General features: G+C 39.8%; 9 protein-coding genes across 30 annotated transcripts; 6 read left to right on the top strand and 3 right to left on the bottom strand.

The window, feature by feature from the left end:
* Nucleotides 1–68: 68 nt before the first annotated feature.
* Nucleotides 69–4,333, top strand: LOC104758665 (acyl-CoA hydrolase 2). Of its 2 annotated transcripts, none has more exons than XM_010481574.3 (17): nucleotides 69–315; nucleotides 438–530; nucleotides 752–819; nucleotides 922–997; nucleotides 1,101–1,147; nucleotides 1,247–1,372; nucleotides 1,577–1,654; nucleotides 1,804–1,891; nucleotides 2,002–2,114; nucleotides 2,241–2,303; nucleotides 2,376–2,431; nucleotides 2,525–2,629; nucleotides 2,798–2,854; nucleotides 3,126–3,227; nucleotides 3,369–3,417; nucleotides 3,834–3,902; nucleotides 4,065–4,333. In XM_010481574.3, exons 1-17 carry the CDS (start codon nucleotides 300–302, stop codon nucleotides 4,140–4,142), a joined length of 1,284 nt encoding a protein of 427 aa, XP_010479876.1. In that variant the 5' UTR covers nucleotides 69–299; the 3' UTR covers nucleotides 4,143–4,333. The 2 variants fall into 2 exon arrangements, with proteins under 2 accessions (XP_010479876.1, XP_087363650.1); XM_087507524.1 differs by having other exon boundaries at nucleotides 168–315; nucleotides 1,577–1,676.
* Nucleotides 4,334–4,644: 311 nt separating this feature from the next.
* LOC147946451 (NAC domain-containing protein 2-like) lies at nucleotides 4,645–6,721 on the top strand. The gene is made up of 4 exons (XM_087507525.1): nucleotides 4,645–4,970; nucleotides 5,064–5,419; nucleotides 5,544–5,821; nucleotides 5,925–6,721. The coding sequence occupies exons 2-4, from the start codon at nucleotides 5,260–5,262 to the stop codon at nucleotides 6,372–6,374; spliced, it is 888 nt and encodes a 295-aa protein (XP_087363651.1). The 5' UTR covers nucleotides 4,645–4,970; nucleotides 5,064–5,259; the 3' UTR covers nucleotides 6,375–6,721.
* A 61-nt stretch (nucleotides 6,722–6,782) lies between these two features.
* Nucleotides 6,783–7,829, bottom strand: LOC147946450 (uncharacterized). Its single transcript, XM_087507528.1, has 2 exons — nucleotides 7,696–7,829; nucleotides 6,783–7,151 (listed from the first exon to the last, which is right to left on the bottom strand). The coding sequence occupies exons 1-2, from the start codon at nucleotides 7,810–7,812 to the stop codon at nucleotides 7,083–7,085; spliced, it is 186 nt and encodes a 61-aa protein (XP_087363654.1). The 5' UTR covers nucleotides 7,813–7,829; the 3' UTR covers nucleotides 6,783–7,082.
* A 126-nt stretch (nucleotides 7,830–7,955) lies between these two features.
* LOC104758591 (uncharacterized) lies at nucleotides 7,956–9,161 on the top strand. The gene is made up of 3 exons (XM_010481487.3): nucleotides 7,956–8,380; nucleotides 8,494–8,548; nucleotides 8,657–9,161. The coding sequence occupies exons 1-3, from the start codon at nucleotides 8,090–8,092 to the stop codon at nucleotides 9,007–9,009; spliced, it is 699 nt and encodes a 232-aa protein (XP_010479789.1). The 5' UTR covers nucleotides 7,956–8,089; the 3' UTR covers nucleotides 9,010–9,161.
* On the bottom strand, nucleotides 8,540–11,993 carry LOC104758601 (serine/threonine-protein kinase BSK4). Of its 10 annotated transcripts, none has more exons than XR_002037120.2 (11): nucleotides 11,613–11,984; nucleotides 11,370–11,498; nucleotides 11,060–11,283; nucleotides 10,840–10,975; nucleotides 10,610–10,743; nucleotides 10,408–10,513; nucleotides 10,246–10,331; nucleotides 9,827–10,159; nucleotides 9,598–9,708; nucleotides 9,202–9,514; nucleotides 8,540–9,099 (listed from the first exon to the last, which is right to left on the bottom strand). XR_002037120.2 is itself a non-coding variant. In XM_019242526.2 (10 exons), the coding sequence occupies exons 2-10, from the start codon at nucleotides 11,455–11,457 to the stop codon at nucleotides 9,263–9,265; spliced, it is 1,470 nt and encodes a 489-aa protein (XP_019098071.2). In that variant the 5' UTR covers nucleotides 11,458–11,498; nucleotides 11,613–11,993; the 3' UTR covers nucleotides 8,540–9,262. The 10 variants fall into 10 exon arrangements, 6 of the variants coding, with proteins under 6 accessions (XP_019098071.2, XP_087363644.1, XP_019098075.2 ...); XR_015594724.1 differs by having other exon boundaries at nucleotides 9,202–9,483; nucleotides 10,903–10,975; XR_015594726.1 differs by having other exon boundaries at nucleotides 10,610–10,686; nucleotides 11,613–11,960.
* A 677-nt stretch (nucleotides 11,994–12,670) lies between these two features.
* Nucleotides 12,671–13,674, top strand: LOC104758638 (actin-depolymerizing factor 10). Its single transcript, XM_010481537.3, has 3 exons — nucleotides 12,671–12,845; nucleotides 12,983–13,248; nucleotides 13,339–13,674. The coding sequence occupies exons 1-3, from the start codon at nucleotides 12,843–12,845 to the stop codon at nucleotides 13,490–13,492; spliced, it is 423 nt and encodes a 140-aa protein (XP_010479839.1). The 5' UTR covers nucleotides 12,671–12,842; the 3' UTR covers nucleotides 13,493–13,674.
* Nucleotides 13,004–15,965, bottom strand: LOC104758648 (tRNA-specific adenosine deaminase TAD1-like). 4 transcript variants are annotated; one of them, XR_015594727.1, is made up of 9 exons: nucleotides 15,446–15,941; nucleotides 15,196–15,333; nucleotides 14,953–15,066; nucleotides 14,618–14,787; nucleotides 14,462–14,522; nucleotides 14,246–14,365; nucleotides 14,075–14,162; nucleotides 13,773–13,887; nucleotides 13,004–13,343 (listed from the first exon to the last, which is right to left on the bottom strand). XR_015594727.1 is itself a non-coding variant. In XM_087507523.1 (9 exons), the coding sequence occupies exons 2-8, from the start codon at nucleotides 15,296–15,298 to the stop codon at nucleotides 13,780–13,782; spliced, it is 780 nt and encodes a 259-aa protein (XP_087363649.1). In that variant the 5' UTR covers nucleotides 15,299–15,333; nucleotides 15,507–15,965; the 3' UTR covers nucleotides 13,004–13,343; nucleotides 13,773–13,779. The 4 variants fall into 4 exon arrangements, 3 of the variants coding, with proteins under 3 accessions (XP_087363649.1, XP_087363648.1, XP_010479851.1); XM_087507523.1 differs by having other exon boundaries at nucleotides 14,462–14,538; nucleotides 15,507–15,965; XM_087507522.1 differs by having other exon boundaries at nucleotides 14,462–14,538; nucleotides 15,441–15,959.
* LOC104758572 (uncharacterized) lies at nucleotides 15,622–20,480 on the top strand. Of its 9 annotated transcripts, none has more exons than XM_087507509.1 (16): nucleotides 15,622–16,333; nucleotides 16,418–16,619; nucleotides 16,752–16,826; nucleotides 16,908–17,006; nucleotides 17,109–17,149; nucleotides 17,374–17,487; nucleotides 17,729–17,843; nucleotides 17,935–18,125; nucleotides 18,204–18,323; nucleotides 18,412–18,492; nucleotides 18,633–18,868; nucleotides 19,146–19,185; nucleotides 19,275–19,382; nucleotides 19,615–19,744; nucleotides 19,853–20,057; nucleotides 20,341–20,480. In XM_087507509.1, the coding sequence occupies exons 1-16, from the start codon at nucleotides 16,292–16,294 to the stop codon at nucleotides 20,345–20,347; spliced, it is 1,806 nt and encodes a 601-aa protein (XP_087363635.1). In that variant the 5' UTR covers nucleotides 15,622–16,291; the 3' UTR covers nucleotides 20,348–20,480. The 9 variants fall into 9 exon arrangements, 7 of the variants coding, with proteins under 7 accessions (XP_087363635.1, XP_087363636.1, XP_010479766.2 ...); XM_087507513.1 differs by having other exon boundaries at nucleotides 16,091–16,333; nucleotides 17,109–17,281; XM_087507510.1 differs by lacking the exon at nucleotides 20,341–20,480 and having other exon boundaries at nucleotides 19,853–20,180.
* On the top strand, nucleotides 20,462–22,171 carry LOC104758581 (LIM domain-containing protein PLIM2b). The gene is made up of 6 exons (XM_019242537.2): nucleotides 20,462–20,601; nucleotides 20,681–20,874; nucleotides 21,001–21,100; nucleotides 21,195–21,217; nucleotides 21,350–21,439; nucleotides 21,790–22,171. The coding sequence occupies exons 2-6, from the start codon at nucleotides 20,740–20,742 to the stop codon at nucleotides 22,057–22,059; spliced, it is 618 nt and encodes a 205-aa protein (XP_019098082.1). The 5' UTR covers nucleotides 20,462–20,601; nucleotides 20,681–20,739; the 3' UTR covers nucleotides 22,060–22,171.
* Nucleotides 22,172–22,312: the final 141 nt, after the last annotated feature.

The raw sequence follows: 22,312 nt of genomic DNA, 5'->3' as shown, positions 1-22,312 counted from the left end.
TGTACTACATGTTTTTGTTGACCAGAAGAAATTGAGTTGAATATTGTGAAAGTGTTGTTCACTTCAGTAGCTAAATTAATTATTTTCATTTTTATCACGTGACGGAAAACAAAATCGAACCGAGTCCACGTATCAGATATACATAAACCGGAGGGCAGACGATTAATAACCAAATTTTATCATCGGGTCGAATCGAATCGAAGCCAACCAATCTTCTTCTTCTTCTTCTTCTTCTTCTTCTAGTACACCAGCAAGCAACCAGGGGGGACGATTTCTTCCGGCAACCCGAATCCGCCGCCATGAACACCGAATCAGGTAAGAGTATAGATAAATTAGGAGTGAGATTATAATAAAATTTTTGGAGGAGTGAGATAGAGATAGATACTCCGGATCCAAAGTTGGCCTAATCCAGAAAAGTCTGTTGTTATTGATTGCAGTTGTGGAGTTCCTTGGAAACGTCCCTTTACTTCAGAAATTGCCCAGTTCTTCTCTCAGGAAAATCGCTCAAGTTGTTTTGTTGAAACGTTACGGTCTGTTTTTTTTTTGTTTTTTCCTTTGTTGTTTCTCTTTTGAATTCTCGTCATTTTATTGAAGCTCTTTAGTATCTAATATCTGCTTAATTGGCTTTTCACGGTTTAGAAACGATTCAAGTTATGAGCAGAGCCTGTACCAATAACATACCTATTTGTGTGTGTGTGTGTGTGTGTGTGTGTGCGTTACATCAGCCATTCTCTGTAAAATATAATTGCAGGAAAAGGGGATTATGTGGTTCGTGAAGATCAAACTTGGGATGGATGTTACTTTATCTTTGAAGGAGAGGTTTTTGTTTCTCATCGTTCCCTCTCTTTTTTATCTTTATCATAGCTTCCTTCGCCATTGCCATCACACTTTCTTTTTGATTCTTGCTTTTTTTTTTTGCAGGCTCAGGTTTCCGGACCAGCCGAGGAAGATAACCGTTCCGAATTCCTCTTGAAACAATTTGATTACTTTGGCCTTGGTCAGATTTTTAACATTCATTCTTCCACTTTGATTGAACCTTTCGTTTTTGGTGATAGTATTATTCAGCTTCCATCTCTCTTTCTTTTTCTTTTTCCTCTCAGGTATTTCTGGGAACGTTCATTCAGCAGACATTGTTGCTATGTCCCAGGTGCTTGTCCTTGCTTCCTTGAGAGTTACCTGACTTTTCATACATCCCTTCTGTCTGTGTCCTTGAGCTGACGCTTTCTTTCGTCCCTTTCCGTTGCAGCTTACTTGCTTGGTGTTGCCGCGTGATTATTGTCCTTTGCTTGAGACTAATTCAATCTGGCAATCCGATACCACTGTTGACAAATGCTCTTTAGTCGAACGCATATTGCAACTCGACCCTTTAGAAGTATGGTCATCCCACTGCTCTTCTTTTCTTCTTCTCACTTTTCTTGTGCTTTCTATTTATCTATCAACTACCCTTCTTTTTATAATTCTTTCTAGTCAACTTTATCCAAGCATCGTTCTTGTCAGCACTTTTATGTCAGTTTTGTATTGCTTGGAAATGATGTGCGGTTGATCCCCTCTTATTCTATGTGCTTCTTTCTTGTAGTTGAATATCTTCAGGGGGATCACACTACCTGATGCTCCCAAATTTGGAAAGGTTTTCGGAGGACAATTTATGGGACAGGTGTGCCATTTTCTCTAGGAAGGTTACATTATGTCTCTATAAACCTTGCTGATCTGATTTGCGTGCATATATATAGCTTGTTATGTGTCATTTTCAGGCAGTGATAACCATTAACGCTACTAAGTCTCTTCTTACCAACATTTTTACAGGCACTTGCTGCGGCATCAAAAACTGTTGATTTCCTGAAGATAGTCCACAGTTTACACTCCTATTTTCTTCTCGTTGGAGATATTGATAGTATGAACCTAATTTTCACTGTGCCCTTTGCCAGCCACCAATGATGCTTTCTTCTTTTCTTTTGCCTGCTATTATATTCATCTAATGATCATAGTTTGTTACTCCTGCAGTCCCCATTATTTACCAAGTGCACCGCATACGTGATGGGAACAACTTTGCCACCCGAAGAGTAGATGCAGTTCAGAAAGGAAATATCATATTCATCTTGTTGGCATCATTTCAGGTTTTCCATTTTATTCCTTTCATGATAGTTCATGCATCTCTACGTCAATCTGCCACCAAGAGAGGATTGCCTTTCACAAAACTGTGAAAACTGCTTTTGAAATTGTCTCTTTCATTAATTTCATAGAAAGAGCAACAAGGATTTGACCATCAGCAGTCAACCATACCCACCGTGCCAGATCCTGAGACGGTATCATTTCTTTAGATCTAGGGGCTTCCAATAAATTGTCAGCGTTTCCTTTATCACCATTATCTGCTGCAGCTTCTATCTCTGGAGGAGTTGCGTGAGCGTCGTATAACTGATTCTCATTTACCTAGGTAAGTGATAGTGTTTTCCAATGTATGAAAAGTTGAAAACTTGTTTCAGAAGCTCAAGTTGGACCAATCTCCCAATTGTTTCTTTCTTTTCAGGAGTTACCGGAACAAAGTTGCCACTGCAAACTTTGTTCCATGGCCTATAGAGATTCGATTTTGTGATCCCAGCAATTCCACAAATCAGACGAAGTCTCCTCCGAGGTAACAGCTCAACGTAAATATATCATTTATATCCTCATACATTCCACCAGGAGAGCAAGCAGAACTGATAAACTGTATGGCTCATGTGATTACACATGAAACTCATCACTTACCACACTTCCGCATTCCTTAAAAAAAAAAGATTCTTCTTACAAAGTCTTCTGGCAGATTGAACTATTGGTTTAGAGCAAAGGGAAAGCTTTCTGATGACCAGGCTTTGCACCGGTAAGTACCTCCATCTATGTAAATCAGGGTAGCCATCTAAAATTTTGTCATTTGGTAGCAGCCCTTTTGACTTTTAAAGCAATAATGATTGGAGACAAGTGAATCACGTGTTTTAGATTTAGTATCCCAATTGATAAATTGGAGTCTGGTTGAGACTCTTAAAAGGCCAAATTTTGTTAATAGCATTGAAAATTTGATGGTATGCCGTTCTTTCTGAAATTCGATTTATCATTCTTAGCAAATTAATCTGGCAAGCCATGTTGTTTTGCAGATGTGTCGTTGCATTTGCCTCGGATTTAATATTTTCTGGTGTTGGTTTGAACCCTCACCGCAGAAAGGGCCTGAGATCCGCTTCACTTAGCCTGGACCATGCGTAAGTTTTTATTTTCTCTTGATGGTGTTTGTGTGTTTGTGTTAATTTTTAATTTACTTTGAGACATTATTCCGGCAGGGATCTTCCAAACAAAAGTTTTCAGTAGCTATTTTTACTCAGTTTTCCTCATTTGTTTTGTAGGATGTGGTTTCACCGACCTCTAAGGGCTGATGACTGGTTGCTATTTGTGGTAGTTTTTTCTATCCTTATTTTTTCCGTGAACATTACAGAGCTCTTTTTTTAGTGAAAGAAAGAAAAACAACATAGAAATCAAATCACATACATGTTTAAGTGAAGTACGCCAAATGGAGTCTTATAGTATTGTACCAGTAGATTGAGTTTTGCTAAGCGAGACATGTTAGTAGTTATACATATTATTAGTGTTACAAAATTCTAAGAAGTCTTTATTGTTATGTAAGAAAATATTTTCACCATTGCTGGGGATCTCGAATATGGATTTCTTTAATGAACCAACGGGAGGAGTAACCACTATAATTCAGTGACTTAAACTTGTTTGTGAGCCAAATGAGTATTGGTTTAGAGTTGTTTATAACTTGTTTGCTGTTTGAGCGTCAGCCACTTACACAACGATGATGCCGCTTGCAGATTGTCAGTCCTACCGCTCATGAGACCCGTGGATTTGTCACTGGTGAAATGTTCAACAGAAAAGGAGAGGTACTCTCTACTCTTTTGCATCCTCTTTATATATATACATATTTGGACGCGATAGATGATAAAAGCTGGCATATATTTCTCAAAACTGCGAAGGTTTCAAATTGGATATATATAAATAAATCTTTGAATTCATTCTGGTTATGTTTTGAATATGTGAAACAGCTGGTTGTATCGTTAACGCAAGAGGCTCTATTAAGAGAGGCTAGACCTCCAAAACCCTCGGTCACGTCAAAGCTCTGAATGGCCCACCCACCGTCGTAAGCTAATAAATAATAATAACATACAGTATATGATTACGAGTACGACGCTGCGAACAAGAACCGTCTTATTAGTATTTGTTAGACAAACTCAAGTCCGGAATGGTATTGTTTGATTCCGGCACTCTCACCTTCATCATCATATCTATCTATCTCAATATATATTGTTATATTTCGTGTGGGTCGAAAGGCTTAAGTATCAAAATAATTTGGATCTATGCACTGAGTACCGTCTCGTGACCTGCTTTACCCGGCCGGTCGTATATTTCGTTCTACTAGATGAGTAATAACATCCCTCCCCTCGCCTTTAATAAGAGTAAGAGTATAGATAGTAAGTATTCTATCTAATCTCTGTTTGTAAAGAGATGAATGTCAATTGCATGAATTAGAGAACCAAACCCAAATCAAAGCTTCATCAGTGTAAGAAACTTGGAACCTTTTAAATCAATTGACATCAATAATCTCTTTACAACAAAATGAAAAAGGAAATAGAAAAAGTCACCGTCGAAAAATGGAGACTACTAGAGACCACTTTCCCACCGTTTAATCGGCGGGTATGAAAAATGATAAGAACCTTTTGCAAAAAGACAAAAATAGGGCAGGAAAAGTGGGACCACAGATCCACCGACCGGAAACGAAGAATCCATAAGGAGGGGTTCGGTCGAGTCGGACCGGTCGGATTTGGATTTTTACGAACAAGGGAGTGGACCCCCCGAGACGACAGACGTAAGCAGTGACAACATCGACTAATGGCCACGTCAGCAACTGACTTCTCTATGCGAAACGTGTATCGGCAGCGTCATCCACCCACGTGTGTTCTAGAAGCTCTTCTCTCTACCCTTACATGTCGACACGTGTCCTATCCCTCTCCTTATATATTTGACTTTTCTCTCTTTTTTTGCAGAGTTTCAGACGCCAAGTTTCTCAGAGAGATATACAAGATTAGGATCAGGACCATATCCCCCCAACCACCATCGTCCTAATCTTATTTCGTAGTTACTACTTACTACTAGTGGCTATCAATAATAGGCCAAGACTGATTAAGAAAAGAAGAAGAAGAAGAAGAAGAAGAAGAGAGAGGGTAAGGTAATCAATCGAATATGTCAGCAGAATTAGAGCTGCCTCCAGGGTTCCGATTTCACCCAACCGACGAAGAGCTCGTCATGCACTACCTCTGCCGCAAATGTGCTTCTCAGTCCATAGCCGTTCCTATCATCGCTGAGATCGATCTCTACAAATACGATCCATGGGAGCTTCCTGGTATATTGATTATTAAATTCTCTTTCTCTTTTTAAATCTGAGGATTTTTTTTCTTTCCTGCTAAGAAAATTATATAAAAAAAAAAAAAAAAAAAAACTAAACTAAAAGAAGATCAAATTGACAGGTTTAGCCTTGTACGGCGAGAAGGAATGGTATTTCTTCTCTCCCAGAGATAGAAAATATCCCAACGGTTCGCGTCCTAACCGGTCTGCCGGTTCTGGTTACTGGAAAGCCACCGGTGCTGATAAACCCATCGGTCTTCCTAAACCGGTCGGGATTAAGAAAGCTCTTGTTTTCTACGCCGGCAAAGCTCCCAAGGGAGAGAAAACCAACTGGATTATGCACGAGTACCGTCTCGCCGACGTTGACCGCTCCGTTCGCAAGAAGAAGAACAGCCTCCGGGTAATCTATCTATCTCTTTGTCTCTCTCTCTCTCTCTCTCTCTCTCTGTATTTGATTTGATTTACTGATCCGACGGACGGTGTTGTTGATTTCTTTCTGCCAGCTGGACGATTGGGTTCTTTGCCGGATTTACAACAAAAAAGGAGCTATCGAGAGGCGAGTACCACCGCCGACCCCGGTTGTTTACGGCGGAGTCACCGACGAAATCGTGGAGGAGAAGCCGAAGGTGACGGAGATGGGGATGCCTCCGCCGCCGCAACAGACGAGTGAGTTCGCGTATTTCGACACGTCGGATTCGGTGCCGAAGCTGCATACGACGGAGTCGAGTTGCTCGGAGCAGGTGGTGTCGCCGGAGTTCACGAGCGAGGTTCAGAGCGAGCCCAAGTGGAACGATTGGTCGGCGGCTGTAAGTAATAATAACACCCTTGATTTTGGGTTTAATTACATTGATGCCACCGTGGATAACGCCTTTGGAGGAGGAGGAGGAGGAGGAGGGAGTAATCAGATGTTTCCGCTACAGGATATGTTCATGTACATGCACAAGCCTTATTAATGTAGTAGTTCCTGCCTGCCGCCGAAACGAAACGCAAAACGCAAAACGCTCGTTTGTTTTGCGTTTTTAATGGCAACACGAGACCGTTTTGTATGGTGGTCAATGAGTGTGCCAATTCGGCGGTGCTGCCAATGCCATTAGATTTGATTTGTTGTTGTTGTTCGTTTGTTTTGTATAAGACCGTCAAGATTTCAGGTAATACCTGATCGGACGGTGGTCGTTGTTGTTCGATGTTGGTCAGTGTATCTACTGTTAGGTAGAAAAAAACTCCACTTCTCTTTTTGTTTTCCGCTATAATGGTCATAAAGGTCAAAAAAGCTATCAATTTAATATTTCTTTCTGCTAAATCATCCACATGATTTTGTTGATCTTAACCGTCCGTACGGATGTTTTTAATACTAGTACACAGACACAACTAGAGCTTACTTTATTGAAAAAGGGGACTTTGACATATTCGATTCCTTGACCGGAACTGATTCCGAAAAAGCTAATCTGATCGGGTGTAGTTGGTTTGGTTTTTAAACAAAGATGATCTACTTACTAGTTATATTTTATTAACATAACCCAAAAGTCTTGCAAGTGTAACGGATGAGACCAACTGGAGCACACGAGAAAGTAGATGAACCTCTTTGTTAGCCAGAAAACGAGAGACACTGGAAACTAGACTCAAATCATGGTCAGAGCTACATCGTACTTCTACATTGTCAGTCACTTGTCCTTTGATGGAAAGATGAATTCTTTCACGGAATCTTGGGCTGACAATATCCTCTCTCTGATCTGCAAAATACGAAAAATGCCATCTCTTGTGTAAGAATCAGAGAGTCAATTAGCAACAACATAATCCCACATATATAAGCACAAAGAAGCATAAGCAAATGATTTTTTTTTTTTTTTTTTTGCTGTTTAAGAGAAAAATGAGCATTCAACAATTGAGACTAAACACAGAGCAATAGAAGCAGAGTCAGAAGTCACACTAGTCAAGAGCAGATCCAGACAAAGCTGAGCATAAAGATCAAAATTGACTTCTCACTTTGATCAGAAACTGTTTCTGGCTTGGAGATCTGCCATCCATCCTGTATATATCTTATCCAAAAGTTTTCTTAGAAACTAATCATCACCGAGTATCAAACTTCACAACCCTAGCAAGAAGCAACTATAAAGAGACAAGCGTACTCCATCCTTCCTAGTGATTGTAACGAGGAGAGAGGGACAGACAAAATCAGCAACTATCTCTGCTGCGGATCCGATCAGACTTGATGATGGAAACAAAAAAAAAAAAAAAAAAAAAAAAAAAAGAGAGGAAGCAATCGGAGGAACTCACAGGATCAAGAGCGTTAGGTTCGGGACCATAATCAGCGGTTAAGAGGAAGTAGGATACAACAGCAGTCGCCACCACTGTCGTTACCTTCACCACCTTGTCTATTTGGGGATTCATCATCGAGTGTGAGAGAATAAACCAGAAAGCACAATTTCCAATCTCAGTATGTTAATGTTCTTTTGCTCGGTAAAACGACACGTATTCCCGTATATTGTGAGTTTGTAACTGTAAGACTTCATGTCGTTATTATTTTTCATAAACACTTCAAATATGGATGGGCCTAGAGAGAGAGGTAAGGCCCAAACATTTCACGGCGTCGTTTTTTCTTTAAAGATCCCCGGCTGGCCTTGATGGAGATCTCTTTTTCGGCGGTTGAAAACCTTTGAAAAAATTGAATATGGAGAAATCGACCTCGCCGGCGACTCAACTCACTGAACCTCCTCCTGCTACTTCATCTCTTCCAGCACAGGTTTCTCCGCTTCCTACTACATCTGCAGATCAGAGATCAGCCGAGTTTCCTTCTCCGACGTTTACTCCCGGGGCCACGGCTCAGCCTCCGTCGACGGTTACCACGGATCCGTCGCCTAGGGGAAGAAAGCGAGCGCTGGAGACGAATCTTCGGATCGAAAACTCCAACTACTACAAGATGCGTCTCCTTCTCAAAGATCTTCGCCCTCACGTTCTCGAGGTTCCCTTGTTTTAACTCCTTTAGATGAAATTGTGATTGACAATTTCATTTCTTTATTATGTTTGGAAATAAAAGAAGATAAACTGAGATTTTTTTTTGTTTGGCTGCTACAGGTTTTACGAACTCCAGACTTCAGGAACTCTAAGGCAGCTTTCGAGATTCAAGAAAGTGAGAGAGAAGCTCATATTCATACTTTTTGTTTTTGTTATCCCAATTTTCACTTTTAACACACAAAGTCCCAACTTGTTTCATTCTGAAAAATTATGCTGTTTGCAGAGATGAAGCACATGCTTCAACTGTACCAAGAGATGATTGGAGGATCACCCAAACGTGAGAAAACTGCTAAGACCGAGTCTTTATCCAACGGAAAGGCCATTAGTGAAACACCTCAACCTACTTCTACTAGTACTGCACTGAGATCATCTGAGACGAGTTATGCCCAAACCGAGAAGCTCAACACTCTTGGAGATGGCGACAAGGTGGTTGGAGGGTCGGCATTTGGCTGGAACTTCATTACCGGAGGAGGCACAGACCCTGTTTACTGTGGTATGTCAAAGGAAGACTACAGAAGCTCTCACCCAATTCTCCAACCCGAGGCAGAAGAGGTTGAGCTGCACAAGACATTATAAGCTTTGTTTTGCTTTCTGCATCTGTTTGTTAATGGAGTTTGTATAATATTCTCTTGGTGTCCATACATCCCAAGGTCTCTTATGTATCAACTGAAAACAATGGATTAGCTTCTGCCTTGATGAAGGTTTGAAATAGTATAATGCTTAACCAACACCTAAACCTTCTTAGCTTCAAATGAGACAACAAATTACCTTTCGATTGTTTCCCTTCATTGAATGATAGCTTCTTCATCTTTTACAAAACCCAATGTCTTTAGTTCTGTGTGGAAGCTGAAATCTTTTTGGCTTCAAGGTTGGATCCTTCAGTAAGTGCGATCTGAGATTCCTTCTCCATCCCCAGAACAGCAAGAGCAACAGAATGCAGATACAATGCAACGTACCACACAGGAGAAATGCCTTGAGCCTTCATTGCATCATCTAAAGCTTCTTTCGCCATGTTACTCATCAGGTAACTTAGACTGCGCCGCACAAAGACTGTTGCAGAGCTCATTCCCAAATCAAGAAACTGAGAGAAATTTTATAGATATGGACATTGTCAACCAAGGAGGAAGGTCTTGTTACTGTTTCGAGTGCGGAAGAAAGACAGACCTGCGTGTAAAACTCAATGGCTTCGCTAAAGTCTTTCCTTCTGAATGCAATGTCGCCTTTTTTCTTCGAGTTTATAGCCTCTTGCATCTGCTCCGTCAACAGAAACGAAAGCTGCAATTAAACATGTCGCATAAAACCGTGAAGAAACCTTCATATGATGGGAACCATAAAGGGCTCTAACTTCTAAGTGATTTAAAAGTTGATATAGCCATAAAACTTGACGACTTACATCTTCATCGTCTTTGTATCCAATTTTATCCAAGAACTCGAGCATAGCAGTCAGGTCTTGTCTCGAACAAGCCTCAGCAAAAGGGGACAGAGGTAACGCAAAAGTGCCACTTTGAGGCATACCCATTAGAACATAAGACGGAACCTCTGTGTCTTTCTGGAGAGATTTCAGCGCAGCGACCAACGATTTTATGTTTGGCCGCTCACGAGTTTCATGCTGAAGACAGCGAGATGCCAGGCGTACTAACTCCATGCCATCACTGTCGGAAATTTGTCCCTCCAAGCAGGAATCAGTTAGAGTCTGAAGGTCTCCGTCTCGAATCAAATCAAGGGCCTAAACACATAGCAGAAGGCTGAAATAGTTAGCAAAGATAAATCAAGAAATGATTAAAGTAAAATAGTAATACCATGGACACTTACATGGCTAGGAGGAACATGCTTTCGGGTGAGAAGATCAAGCAGAAGAGTGCCAAAGCTGTAGATTACACTCTCTGCTGTGATTCTCCCTGTATCAACACACACTTAAATATCAAGTTGTTGGCAAAATATGACCAACGAGAGAGAGGGGGAAATGAAGTTCACCAGTTCGTAGATACTCAGGAGGGGTGAAAGCAAGATTTGTGGTATAACTTTTCCCATCCCGACGATTCTTCATTAACCCAAAGGTTGAAAGTCTTGGATTGCATTCCTTATAAAAAGGTCCATAAAAGCATCAGTGGAGGAATATAGCATGAAACAAAAACATGGTCTCTCAGAAAAGAGCTTAGTTTATTATGGAATGTACCACGTCAAACAAAACTCTGTAAGCATTGAAATCATGATATAGCGTGTGTCTTTTGTTACTACAGTATTCAAGAGCTTCTGAAATGTATAAGACAACCCTTAGTCGCATCGTCCATTTCATTGGCTGTGTTTCCCCTGGTGGTAGATATTAAAAGTGGCAATGCAAATACAAAGGCAAACAATCTAAAAAGAGCAATAAAAGAAAACTGATCAGATGCATTTTATCTTTACAGTGGAAAAGGTGTTTGACTAGTGTCTCATTAGGCATAAACTCAGCCACAAGTAACCTCTCACCGCCTTCACAACAATAGCCGAGTAAATTGGCCATTCTTTTGCTGCGTAGCTGACCAACCGATAAAGCTTCTTCCTGGAAACAGACACGACCAAAGTTAAAGAGATATGAGACTGAGAGATTGGCAACTCAGATGAACTAGAGGATACAGGTGAATACCAGGAATTGGCGTGGATCAGGCCAGGAAGTTCCAGAAAAGCGCTTGATAGCAATCTTCTTATGAGTCACCAGTTTCCCTTGATAGACAACATTCGGAGCTGTTTCTCCATGTTCAGATACAACATTCTCCAAAGCGAAACTAGAGGTGGCGATCTTAAGCTCTTCTAGTGTGTATTCACGGAAAGACGGCACATCTGTTACCTCAGTATCAATCTCTTCGTTTTCTGTAAATTTCGTAAAAGGGATTAAAGAAAACAGGGCATAAAGCCAAAAAAAGAAATAGTCCGAGAGAGCCAAACAGAGACGTCACCAACATATGGAGCTTCGAGAGCAGCAGTCTTGTGAGATGAATTCCAACAACATGTAAAAATCATTGAGCTTTGACCTCCCAATCCCATCGATGTTCTGTTTCTGTTATAAGGGCAACAACGGGTAATGCCTGGAAACAAGCAGGAAATTTCCCAATCTTCTTCTTAATTACAGAGAGAGAGAGAGAGAGAGATGTCACTAAGAAATCAAACTTAAAAATTTTGGTATAAAAAACAGGCCGTACCTTTGTCAACTCGCAACCATTCTGCTGGTCAGCCAGCTAGCTCGTGCTCGGCTAGTGACAGTGAGACCGGCAGTACTAATTTGGTTCAAACTAAAAGAAGGAAGCAAAACACAACTGAACAAAAAGCAGAAACCTTTTCATTTTTATCTCTCCATTGAAGACGCACTTTCCGGTGTTCGTATCGTTGGGATCCTTCCAATTTCAAATCCACGAACTACCATATAAATTTCTCGACTTTAATAAGAGGATACTCAGACAGTATCTCAATCAAACCGATGCGGTAGTATCCCAAGCAAACCGGCAAGTGTCGATACTCGATACCCAGAGGAGAGTAATGAAATAATTCATAAGTTTTGAAATTCACCAACACCATCTAATCTTAATCCTAGCCCATAACATAACCATATTTTGAGCTTTTTTTCTCATTGAAAAATAGACAGATTACCGACAAGTCTGATAAATTTTACGGTTGAATAGGCCTAGCCGCCACAATACAAGTAAGCAAGGAAGTGGTCTGTCTTTCCGAGGGATAAGCCCATGGGCTTTTCATTGGGCTCTCAACAGACCAACCTATTTTTTTTTCTATTCTGCCGCCCGATATACCAAAATAATTGCAAAACATTTTCACAAACCTATGACTTTATAATGTTGTCAAGTGACATCGACGCAACGTTTGTTTATTTTCGGCCAAAATTTTTTTTCTTTCTTTTTCAAATGAGAATATCTGCAATTTCTCATAGTGCAAAACCCCTTTTGAGAAATATAACGACTCGTTGTCAAAAAATAAATGACAAACTCGAAAGTCTAGTTATTGTTTTCCCGCTAAATTGAATAAATTAGCAAAGTCTACAACCAAATTGTGAGGAAAGAAAAAGTCAAAAAAATTTAATAAAAATAACGAAAACATGTACATCATGAAACCTCCTCAACTTCCCAATTATGCCCGGAACAACAAACGAACTTCACCACATGTGCTTTACATACACAACATACATATACATGTGAATTATGATGTGTAGCGTGAATATAATATATAGACTCCCTCTAATATTTCTAATGAAGTAAATATGGCTACAACGTGACAGCATCAAAGTCTTCTTGGTTTTAAGACGTGACCAGCCTAACGACCCAACCAAACCTACTTGTCTATTCCTTCTTCTCACCCTCTAAAACCACCCCCCTACCTTCTCTACTTTCAGATCATCAAGCCCCCAATTTCCAGCAGAAAACATGGTATGTTCCTACATCTCATTTTTTTTTGTTTTTTTGTTTTTTTTATTTTATCAATGGATCAATGATATCACCAATCAATCAATCATGTAATATGTTGTGATCATATTAGTTCACTATGCGTGTGTTCGATTGTGCAGGCTAACTCAGCTTCTGGGATGCATGTAAGCGATGAGTGCAAGCTCAAATTCTTGGAGTTGAAAGCAAAGAGAAATTATAGGTACATTATTTTCAAAATCGATGAGAAGGCTCAGCAAGTTATGATAGACAAGCTTGGGAATCCAGAAGAAACTTACGACGATTTCACCGGATCTATTCCAGAGGACGAGTGCCGATATGCTGTTTATGACTTTGATTTCACCACTCCTGAGAATTGCCAGAAGAGCAAGATCTTTTTCATCGCATGGTACTACAACTCCTTTCCCCCTGTTTTTTTGTTCTTCTAATGATTTGGAAACGTAGACTTTGTGATAACTGAGACATCCACTTGCTTCAGGTCACCTGATACATCAAGAGTGAGGAGTAAGATGTTGTATGCAAGCTCCAAGGACAGATTCAAGAGGGAAATGGATGGGATTCAAGTTGAATTGCAAGCAACAGATCCTAGCGAGATGAGCCTCGACATCATCAAGGGACGAGTCAATCTCTGAATGGAACTTATTCCATCTTCATTCGTTTCAGTCAAATTCATACTATCTGCTTTTGTTTTCTTTGGGTTTTCCGTTTTACATTCTTCACTCTTTGAATTTTCTGTGATTCATGGTCTCAACTCTTTTTTAATTGGAACGTAATCATCATAATAATAGTTTATTACTTTGCTTCCCTAAACAAAGCTGTCAAATTTTAGCAACTTCTAAACGATAATGAACTAATGATGCAAAGAAGGTAGGTTGATAGAGAGAGAGAGAGAGAGCATATAGGAAGACATACCTCAAGACTAATCTATCAGAAAATCTTCGTAATTCAAGGGTTTTCTTAGCCAGTTGCTGAATGGATATTTTCCTTTAAAAATCTTCGACATCAAAGAATATTCCGTAGCTTTGTCCTGCATACAATTAAAACAAACAAAAAAACGTAAACCATCTCACAATAAACCAGAGAAAAGTATCGAAATCTTTTGGAATGCATGTCAAACACTCGCTATGATTCATACACTTTAGTATGCAAGTAGTGCCAGTGGAAGCATGTTAAATCAAAATGAAGCAGCAGAAAATAATCAGTATCACATGCACCTTCAGTTCTCGATAAGATCTTATTGACTTAGAAGATTCACTTTCGAGTCCATGAGCTTCTTTCAAGAATAGTTCAAGTAACCGCTGTCTAGAAAGAAAAGAAACAGATGACTATGGTATCAACTAGAAATAAGCAAGGTCGTTCTTGGATAACAAGGCTCCTCTTCTTACTTGCATATACATGATTGAGTCGACGGATACAGAGCTCCCTTAGCTGAGGTGCCTTGCTTTCTACCGGTTGTCCCAAGAATAACTTCGTGTAACCCAGAATGGTTCCAACACAAGGAATACCTACGAGACAACAAACACATCGTCACCTAATAAATTAACAAGAAAGAAAAGAAAAATATGTCATGTGGTTAAGAGTTGAGAGCATTGAAAACTAACCCGCATGTTATGGTAGCTTGAGCAGTTTCTGAATGCTGAAATTCTGATGGTGGTACTGGAGCTACAAAAAACAGTGGCTGAAAAGGAATTAGCACAATATATGCAAGTAACTGCTGCAATTTACATGATACTCTGGTATAAAGAAGCTAATGAAACCTTGTTTAAACGGAAGGAAGTTAGAAGCTCATCCGATAATGGAAGGATCCTCTCATACAAAGACCTTTGCAAGTGATCAGCCAAAGAAAAACTATTAGGAAAGTGCAGAGATTGTCCAACGGTGATGGTAGAAATATACACAGGCTCAAGGACTAGGGAAAGCAGTGCCCCTGAAGAGAGAAAAATGCCCATAAGAAAATATAGAATGACAAAAGAAGTTCTCTGTCAAACTTCAAGAATAGGAAAAATTGACCAAATATCATATGACATATACGCTTGATGCAATTAAAAATCCAGAAGAGGTTGCAAAAGCATTAATAGACTAGAGAGGAAACCTTGAACTCCAAGAACATTCCATCGAGCTATCTTATCCGAACAGCTAACAGAGAGTGTGGTTTCACCACGACCAGGCTTTCTTTGCACCATATCTGCTACTTGTGAGCCATTACCTGAAACGGAGACATCCAAAGTAAATTGATAACAACATCAGTCTAATCCGCTATCTTCCAGCTGCTATATAGAGAAAGGCAAGCAGGGAGAACAAATTCTTGCAACAATGAGGCAGGAAAGTTCAATACCTTTGTTGCAATTACCAAACTCTGGAACATGAGAATGCCCAGTCGAGCCTTGAACTAGCACAGAGTCGTCATCTACTTGTTGTGTTGATGGAATATTTTTCATCGCATACAAGGGTGAACTAGTAGAAGCATAACCACCTATAGATAGATATCAACAAAAAAAAAAAAAAAATGGTCAGTGCCAGAAGACATTATTGAAACACGAGAAGAAGAAGAAGAAAAACGAATAAGAAGCTGATGATTACATTACATGGCAATTGAGAAATGTACAAATGCAAGTGGCACCCAGATTTGAGCTTATAATAACTCACTTCTCCAGGAGAGCTTGGGTCTGCTGACTCTAGTATCGAGCTTGTTACGCTATCATCACATCTCTGACGCTTGGCATCATCATTATTAAAACATGTCCGCCTCTGGATCCGCTGAATCTCGGAATAGAAGAACCTCATGAGAGCTCTTCTGGCGACAACTTCGGCATGAGAATCGTTAACAATGTCTCCACGGGGACTCAACAGCGACCGGCTAACGCACTTGGTCCCCGTTCCCAACGCTATCACTTCCGGGTCTCCCTCGTTCCCTTGGGATTGGGCAGGAGAAGAGACAAGGAAAGCGGATAGGACGGTGACTTCACGTCCCTGAGGTTTACCCTTCTTCGGCAGAGAGATGTAAGCCGACACAACCTTCTCTGCTACTATCTCTCCCCAATCGCTGCAGAATCCTTCTCCTTCCATTGCCTCCTTACTACTACTACCAAGTAACAAAACGGATCCTAATTATTTTGGCAAAACCTTTGTTAAGGAGAGAAAAGAAGGGACCTGTATGAAAAATAGTTTTAAGTTTAGGGGCCCATTTAGTAAATTACTATTTAAAGTTAAATTTAATGGTGGTGGTGGCCGGTGGGATAAGCATAATAAAGTTAAACTCCAAGGGACTCACTCACTCATCCCACTCGCTTCCTTTGACGTCTTTCCCAAAATTCAAATTCCTCAATCTGTGATCATCGACGTCGGGGATTCAAAGCAATCCGTGAGAGATCCAATTGCATGATCTCCACTTCCTCGTGTTTTAGGGAGCTCTACTACTCTCTCAGTCACACATGGACGGTAAAGAGAATCTCAGCGATTGTGTGATAAAGTTGGTAAGATTTTTAATTGAACGTTATTATAACTTTTGATAATCATCCGCTTCTTGGTGGTTATGATTTTGATTTTAAATTTTCCAGAGGGAGAACCCGAAGAGGCGAAAGGAGACGGTTTACGTCGGATGTGGTGCTGGATTCGGCGGCGATAGGCCATTGGCGGCTCTCAAACTGCTTCAGAGAGTTGAAGACCTTAACTATCTTGTCCTTGAGTGCTTAGCCGAGCGAACTTTGGCTGATCGCTGGCTCTCTATGTCATCTGGCGGTGACGGTTTCGACCCTCGTGGTATGTTTTTTGAGTTTATTTTATTCTTTTTTTTTGTTGAAATTTATTAGTCATCATCCTTAGGTTGAGAGGTTGCTATAATTGGTTTATAACTTCATCAAAGTCAGCCATTTTTTTCCTCCTCCTGTACAGTTTCAGAGTGGATGCATTTGTTACTACCTTTGGCTGTGGAGAAAGGCACTTGTATAATCACTAATATGGGTGCAAGTAAGAGCTTATACTCTATATAATGGTGGGCCTTTTTGTTCTGACTGATAATCTGAATTCTCGTGTTTTGTCCTTATATAGTTGATCCCTCTGGGGCTCAGAATAAAGTTCTCCAGGTAGCCAGTGAACTAGGGCTCACAGTATCCGTGGCTGTGGCTCATGAGGTGCATTTTGAAACAGGTTATTGGAAGCTACTTTCATTTCTTCCCTGGGAGATATATTATTGTTAGTGTTCTGCGTATTATAAGTGTGTCTAACCATTGTCTTTTGAATCTTATTTAGGCTCTGGATCATCTTCTTGCGGTCAATATTGCTCTGCCGGGGTAGGATTCTGTTTCTCTTACTCCTGATCGTATGTATCAAATGGGATATTATCAGCTTGTGACTGCTATTTTGATAGACTAAAAGATGCGTACGCATGGTTATGTGTACATTGAAGCACTATAGGTTATATGGTACAAGAGTAGAGAGTTTCAGATTACCATTTTTTATTTAGCTCCTCCTAGTCCTTGTGGTTGTCCTGAAAATTTGATTCTCCTTGTTGAAGGGTACTAGCACTTATCTTGGAGCAGCTCCTATTGTTGAATGTCTGGAGAAGTACCAACCAGACGTGATAATTACTTCAAGAGTGGCTGATGCTGCCTTGTTTTTAGCACCAATGGTGAGGACTTATTATCCGTCCAATTAAACAGCCAGGACGATTTTCTTGTTGGACCAAATAACCACTCGGATTGCATATCATCTCAATTTTATAATTATTGTTTGTCTCCCTTTGGCTTGAATTCGTATCAAGAGGCGTTTCTGTTCGTGATTTAATCTGATCATTTTTACCCCGAATTATATCCTCTCTTTTTATTCAAAAAAAAGAAAAAAATCTGATCATTTCCTTGTTGCATGGTTAGGTCTATGAACTAGGTTGGAATTGGAATGACTTGGAGCTGCTAGCTCAGGGAACTCTTGCTGGCCACCTTCTGGAATGCGGATGTCAGCTCACTGGTGGATACTTCATGCATCCAGGTGCGTTTTAAGCTTACTGGCTCAGGGAAGAAATAATGGACTGCTGTTTTTCATTTTCAGTATGGTCATTTCGTTCTTCGATGTTCTTTAGGTGACCATTATAGAGACTTGGCTTTCCCTCTCCTCCAGGATGTGTCACTTCCTTATGCAGAAATTGGCCATGACGGGAAAGTATGTGTATCAAAGCCTGAATGTACTGGTGGAATTTTAAATACCAGTACTTGCGCGGAGCAACTTCTGTATGAAATTGCTGATCCGAGTGCCTACATTACACCTGATGTGGTAAGTTAGCGGTACAAGAGCTAGAAGGAACAACTGTAACAACAACGGAAACAGTTGATTTGAAAACCTTCATTGCAGGTGATTGATGTTCGAGACGTTTCTTTCCTTCCCCTTTCAGACTGCAAAGTACAATGCAGTGGAGCAAAACCATCTGCTAACACTGCTGTGCCTGAGAAACTTTTGCGGTTGATTCCAAAGGTTTTTATCCATAGAAAATGTTGGTATTATAAGGTTGATACTAAAGAACAACCTAGGTTGAGTTCTATAATTCGTTCTTTTTTTGCAGGAGTGTGGTTGGAAAGGATGGGGAGAGATATCTTATGGAGGACATGGATCTATTCAGCGTGCTAAAGCTTCAGAGTTTCTGGTGTGCCTTTGGTTAAAATGTCTATGATGTAGTAGCATTATTAAGCACTAGTTTTGCTTGAAATGACTCCTTGTTATGCCTGACATGGATTTTTCATATCTCATAAATTGTATACCTACTTTACTCTGCTTTTTTTTCAGGTTCGATCTTGGATGGAAGAAACCATTCCTGGTGTTAACCACTGCATTCTTTCTTATGTGATTGGGCTTGATAGCTTGAAGGCGACAAGCAACGACGCTGAATCATCTTGGCAGACATGTGGAGATATAAGATTACGTATGGATGGTCTATTCAAACAGAAAGAACATGCAGTCCACTTAACGAAAGAGTTTACTGCTTTATATACAAATGGACCAGCTGGTGGTGGTGGAATTAGGTAATTCCTTATTGTAGCATAACAGTAGTACCAGATCCTGATGGTTTCTGATATCTTATGGACTTGACAGAATGCTTAATTATTGACAAGTTAGCATTACAGTAGTACCAGATCCTGATGGTTTCTGATATCTTATCTCTGATTATGCTGACTGATAATCTTTATCTTGGCAATCTCAATGTACCGAAACTTGATGTTTGTTAAAATAGAGCATATGAGATGCTGGAAGGTCTTTTTGGTTTGGGTTGACTCCTTGTAATTATTTGCAATCATGCAGTACCGGACACAAGATAGAGATTATTCTTGAAAAAGCTTTGGTATGTCGTTTCTATCATGAAGTTGTAACTAATATAGCCTTGCATAAATCAATATCCTGGCTTCTGATGTTACATGTTTGATTATCTAGGTCAGCCGTGAATCTGTAATCTGGAAAACTGGACTTCAGCACACCAACGCATCAAAGTCAGTGACCCCTGCAAATCATTATCCAGTTGCTCAAGAGAAAATCCAAAAGGTTAGTGAGAAAGTACTTGCTCAAACCGGTTAGTTTCTTTGTTGACAGCTCTCTTATACTACGCTAAGTGCTAAGACAAAATTAGATAATCGCAGTGATCATAAACTGAATCCAGTTCCTTAGTGAATCAATCTATTGTGTATGGAGATTCTGTACGTATCTGTGTTCAAAACTAGAGGATGAAATTGTGAAAGCATTCTAAACTTAACCTTGGTATTGCTTCCATTTGTAGATCCCTAAGGAAAATCAAAATAACCAAACAACGAAAGGTGATCAGTGGACGGGTTTATCTGGAATTCATCACTCTCCTGCTCCATCTGGCCGAAAGATCCCACTCTACTCTGTTGCTCATAGCCGGGCAGGTGATAAAGGAAACGACATAAACTTCTCACTAATCCCACACTATTCCCCTGATATCGATCGTCTGAAACTCATCATTACTCCTCAATGGGTTAAACATGTGATGTCAGTTCTGTTATCAACCTCTCCGTTTCTCGAAATCGATGCAAAACCAATCGATGAAAATGTGTCAGTAGAGATATATGATGTTAAAGGCGTTCATGCTTTGAATGTTGTCGTACGGAACATATTAGATGGTGGAGTCAACTGTTCCAGAAGAATCGATCGACATGGAAAGACAATTTCAGATCTCATCTTGTGTCAACAAGTTGTGTTGTAAGACTACTTTACTTTGCATATCAGGTTTTTCTATTCAAATATTGTGTCGTGTGGTAATGTTAACTAAAAGCGAGACTTGAACTACACTATAATTCTTAAAATATTGGAAAAAGAGAAAAATCGACTTAGTGGTGCTTCACTTTCTATTTCATTAAAATTGCATCAACTTACAACTGGGTATCTTGATAGATACGCATACAGATGTATTAAAATCATTTTTCTTTTGATTGAAAAATAATATTATATTTGTATAATGTTAGGTTGTTATATTCCTTTGCAGGATCTGACATGGGTTGCACCACCTCAAGAAAGTTGGCTTAAAGTAACATCCCTTAATGGGTTGAAATTGTCAGAAACCAGAACCCTTCTTTTGCTCAACTCCAATCACGTTGCCACCCAATTTTATCTCGTTGGTTTTGCAAAAGTAATAAAGAGACAGAGAAAAACAAAAAGGAAAACTTGCTCCGTTACAGCCTCACAATTGTAACAAGGTTTCGTATAAAAGAGGACAGAAATTTCGCAGGTTCCTCCTTTGTCTGAGGTAAAGGTTTCCTTCTTTAACTAATTCCTCAGATGACCTCTTGATTTGATTAAAATAATCTCTAACCTGTTTCATTCAGGATCTTGGAGAAGGAAACAACAACAAAAAAAAATCAAAAAACAAAAAAAAAACAAAAAGATGTCTTTCACAGGAACTCTCGACAAATGCAATGCTTGCGATAAGACAGTGTATGTGGTGGACATGTTGTCCATTGAAGGGATGCCTTACCACAAGTCTTGCTTCAGGTGCACCCATTGCAAAGGAACCCTTGTGGTATGTTGCATTATTCTTATACAAGGGATCATTTAGTTCCCAATTTTCTTGTTCAGTTTTCCTGTGATCATATTATTCAATCAAAGATTCCAAAAAATGGAAACAATATTTATGCGTTGATGGCAGATGAGCAACTATTCCTCCATGGACGGAGTCTTGTACTGCAAGACCCATTTTGAGCAACTGTTCAAGGAGTCTGGCAATTTCAGCAAAAACTTTCAACCAGGTTCATGATTATAAGATATCTCCAACTTCCGAATCTCTCTTATCTTTCTCCATTCAAATCATCGTGATCGTAACAAGTTTCTTTCTTTTATCAGGAAAAACTGAGAAGCCTGAGCTGGTACGTTCATCATTTATGTGTACAATGATCATTCTATATGATAATTAAGCGTATCAATCTTTCATTCTGTAATGATTTGACGAATAAATAGGATCTGAGAAATTGACTGCATTGATAATTTCAACGTTACAGACTAGGACTCCCAGCAAGATATCATCCATCTTCTGTGGAACACAAGACAAGTGTGCCGCTTGCGAAAAAACTGTTTACCCTCTTGAAAAGGTTAGTATTTGCATTTTCTTATAGCTTATTCCTTATACAAATATTTACCATCAAGTCCCTAACTTATAGATTGGTAGATCTAACCAAAATTGCAATGAACTGGTATTGTGGACACACAAAACTTTATGTGCTCAGAGAGTCGGCATTTCAGTTTTGGAGTTTTTCCATGTACTTAGATCTATTCGGTTCATATAATTTTTTTACCAGATTAGATCAAACGGGAAAGAAAAAAAAAATTGATTTTTTGGTCTGTTTAGTTTATTTTGGATTTGATACGTATTGGTTGTTGGTTCCAGAAAATGTTGAATTGATCGGTTTAAAAGGGAATTTGGTTAATTGCTGGCTAACAGGTACAAATGGAAGGAGAATGCTTCCATAAGACATGTTTCCGGTGCGCTCACGGTGGCTGTACGCTCACTCATTCCTCTTACGCCTCCCTAGACAGCGTTCTGTACTGCCGGCATCACTTTAACCAACTCTTTATGGAGAAAGGAAACTACGCCCACGTGCTCCAAGCGGCGAACCACCGTCGCACAGCCTCAGGCAACACTCTTCCTCCAGAGGCTACGGAAGATATCGCAGTGGAGACCAAGGAAGAAAACGGCGATTCACAGTCTTGAATATATATATATATATATATATATCTTGTTGAGTGAGTGTTGCTTGCGTGATTTGATTTTTATTTGTAATGAGTTGTTTCCATAATCAAGAGTCAAGACATGATTTTTTCTTCTTCTTCGTTTGATTCGTTGGTTATTATTGATCACATTATATATGTTACGGTCGAGAAAAGCAACAAATATGATTTTTTGACAGAGTAGTGAATAGTGATCGATGATATGCTTGGTTACTGATGGATGGTCATGGTCTATA

This window comes from Camelina sativa, chromosome 3 (assembly GCF_030686135.1).
Source record: "Camelina sativa cultivar CO46 ecotype springtype chromosome 3, ASM3068613v1".
NCBI lineage: Eukaryota > Viridiplantae > Streptophyta > Magnoliopsida > Brassicales > Brassicaceae > Camelina > Camelina sativa.
Note: the sequence above shows the minus strand (reverse complement) of the source record. Positions and strands in the feature narration are given on the sequence as shown.

Bases quoted from the DNA above. Each gene is read 5' to 3' on its own strand.
- LOC104758665 (XM_010481574.3), top strand. The intron at 531-751 runs GTCTGTTTTTTT...ATATAATTGCAG, and splicing joins TGTTTTGTTGAAACGTTACG to GAAAAGGGGATTATGTGGTT. The intron at 998-1,100 runs GTCAGATTTTTA...TTTTCCTCTCAG, and splicing joins ATTTGATTACTTTGGCCTTG to GTATTTCTGGGAACGTTCAT.
- LOC147946451 (XM_087507525.1), top strand. From the start codon at position 5,260: ATGTCAGCAGAATTAGAGCTGCCTCCAGGGTTCCGATTTCACCCAACC. The intron at 5,420-5,543 runs GTATATTGATTA...TCAAATTGACAG, and splicing joins CGATCCATGGGAGCTTCCTG to GTTTAGCCTTGTACGGCGAG. The intron at 5,822-5,924 runs GTAATCTATCTA...TCTTTCTGCCAG, and splicing joins AGAAGAAGAACAGCCTCCGG to CTGGACGATTGGGTTCTTTG.
- LOC147946450 (XM_087507528.1), bottom strand. From the start codon at position 7,812: ATGATGAATCCCCAAATAGACAAGGTGGTGAAGGTAACGACAGTGGTG. The intron at 7,152-7,695 runs GTGAGTTCCTCC...CGTATTTTGCAG, and splicing joins AACCTAACGCTCTTGATCCT to ATCAGAGAGAGGATATTGTC.
- LOC104758591 (XM_010481487.3), top strand. From the start codon at position 8,090: ATGGAGAAATCGACCTCGCCGGCGACTCAACTCACTGAACCTCCTCCT. The intron at 8,381-8,493 runs GTTCCCTTGTTT...TGGCTGCTACAG, and splicing joins TTCGCCCTCACGTTCTCGAG to GTTTTACGAACTCCAGACTT. The intron at 8,549-8,656 runs GTGAGAGAGAAG...TGCTGTTTGCAG, and splicing joins AGCTTTCGAGATTCAAGAAA to AGATGAAGCACATGCTTCAA.
- LOC104758601 (XM_019242526.2), bottom strand. From the start codon at position 11,457: ATGGGATTGGGAGGTCAAAGCTCAATGATTTTTACATGTTGTTGGAAT. The intron at 10,744-10,839 runs GTAAAGATAAAA...ATCTACCACCAG, and splicing joins AGTCAAACACCTTTTCCACT to GGGAAACACAGCCAATGAAA. The intron at 9,709-9,826 runs GTAAGTCGTCAA...GTTTAATTGCAG, and splicing joins GATACAAAGACGATGAAGAT to CTTTCGTTTCTGTTGACGGA.
- LOC104758638 (XM_010481537.3), top strand. The intron at 13,249-13,338 runs GTACTACAACTC...CACTTGCTTCAG, and splicing joins AAGATCTTTTTCATCGCATG to GTCACCTGATACATCAAGAG.
- LOC104758648 (XM_010481549.3), bottom strand. From the start codon at position 15,926: ATGGAAGGAGAAGGATTCTGCAGCGATTGGGGAGAGATAGTAGCAGAG. The intron at 15,067-15,195 runs GTATTGAACTTT...TCTCCGTTTCAG, and splicing joins GTTTGGTAATTGCAACAAAG to GTAATGGCTCACAAGTAGCA. The intron at 14,163-14,245 runs GTAAGAAGAGGA...TTTTCTTTCTAG, and splicing joins ACTCAATCATGTATATGCAA to ACAGCGGTTACTTGAACTAT.
- LOC104758572 (XM_010481464.3), top strand. From the start codon at position 16,292: ATGGACGGTAAAGAGAATCTCAGCGATTGTGTGATAAAGTTG. The intron at 17,150-17,373 runs GTAGGATTCTGT...TCCTTGTTGAAG, and splicing joins GTCAATATTGCTCTGCCGGG to GGTACTAGCACTTATCTTGG. The intron at 18,324-18,411 runs GTTTTTATCCAT...CTTTTTTTGCAG, and splicing joins TTTTGCGGTTGATTCCAAAG to GAGTGTGGTTGGAAAGGATG.
- LOC104758581 (XM_019242537.2), top strand. From the start codon at position 20,740: ATGTCTTTCACAGGAACTCTCGACAAATGCAATGCTTGCGATAAGACA. The intron at 21,101-21,194 runs GTTCATGATTAT...TTCTTTTATCAG, and splicing joins CAGCAAAAACTTTCAACCAG to GAAAAACTGAGAAGCCTGAG. The intron at 21,218-21,349 runs GTACGTTCATCA...TCAACGTTACAG, and splicing joins AAACTGAGAAGCCTGAGCTG to ACTAGGACTCCCAGCAAGAT.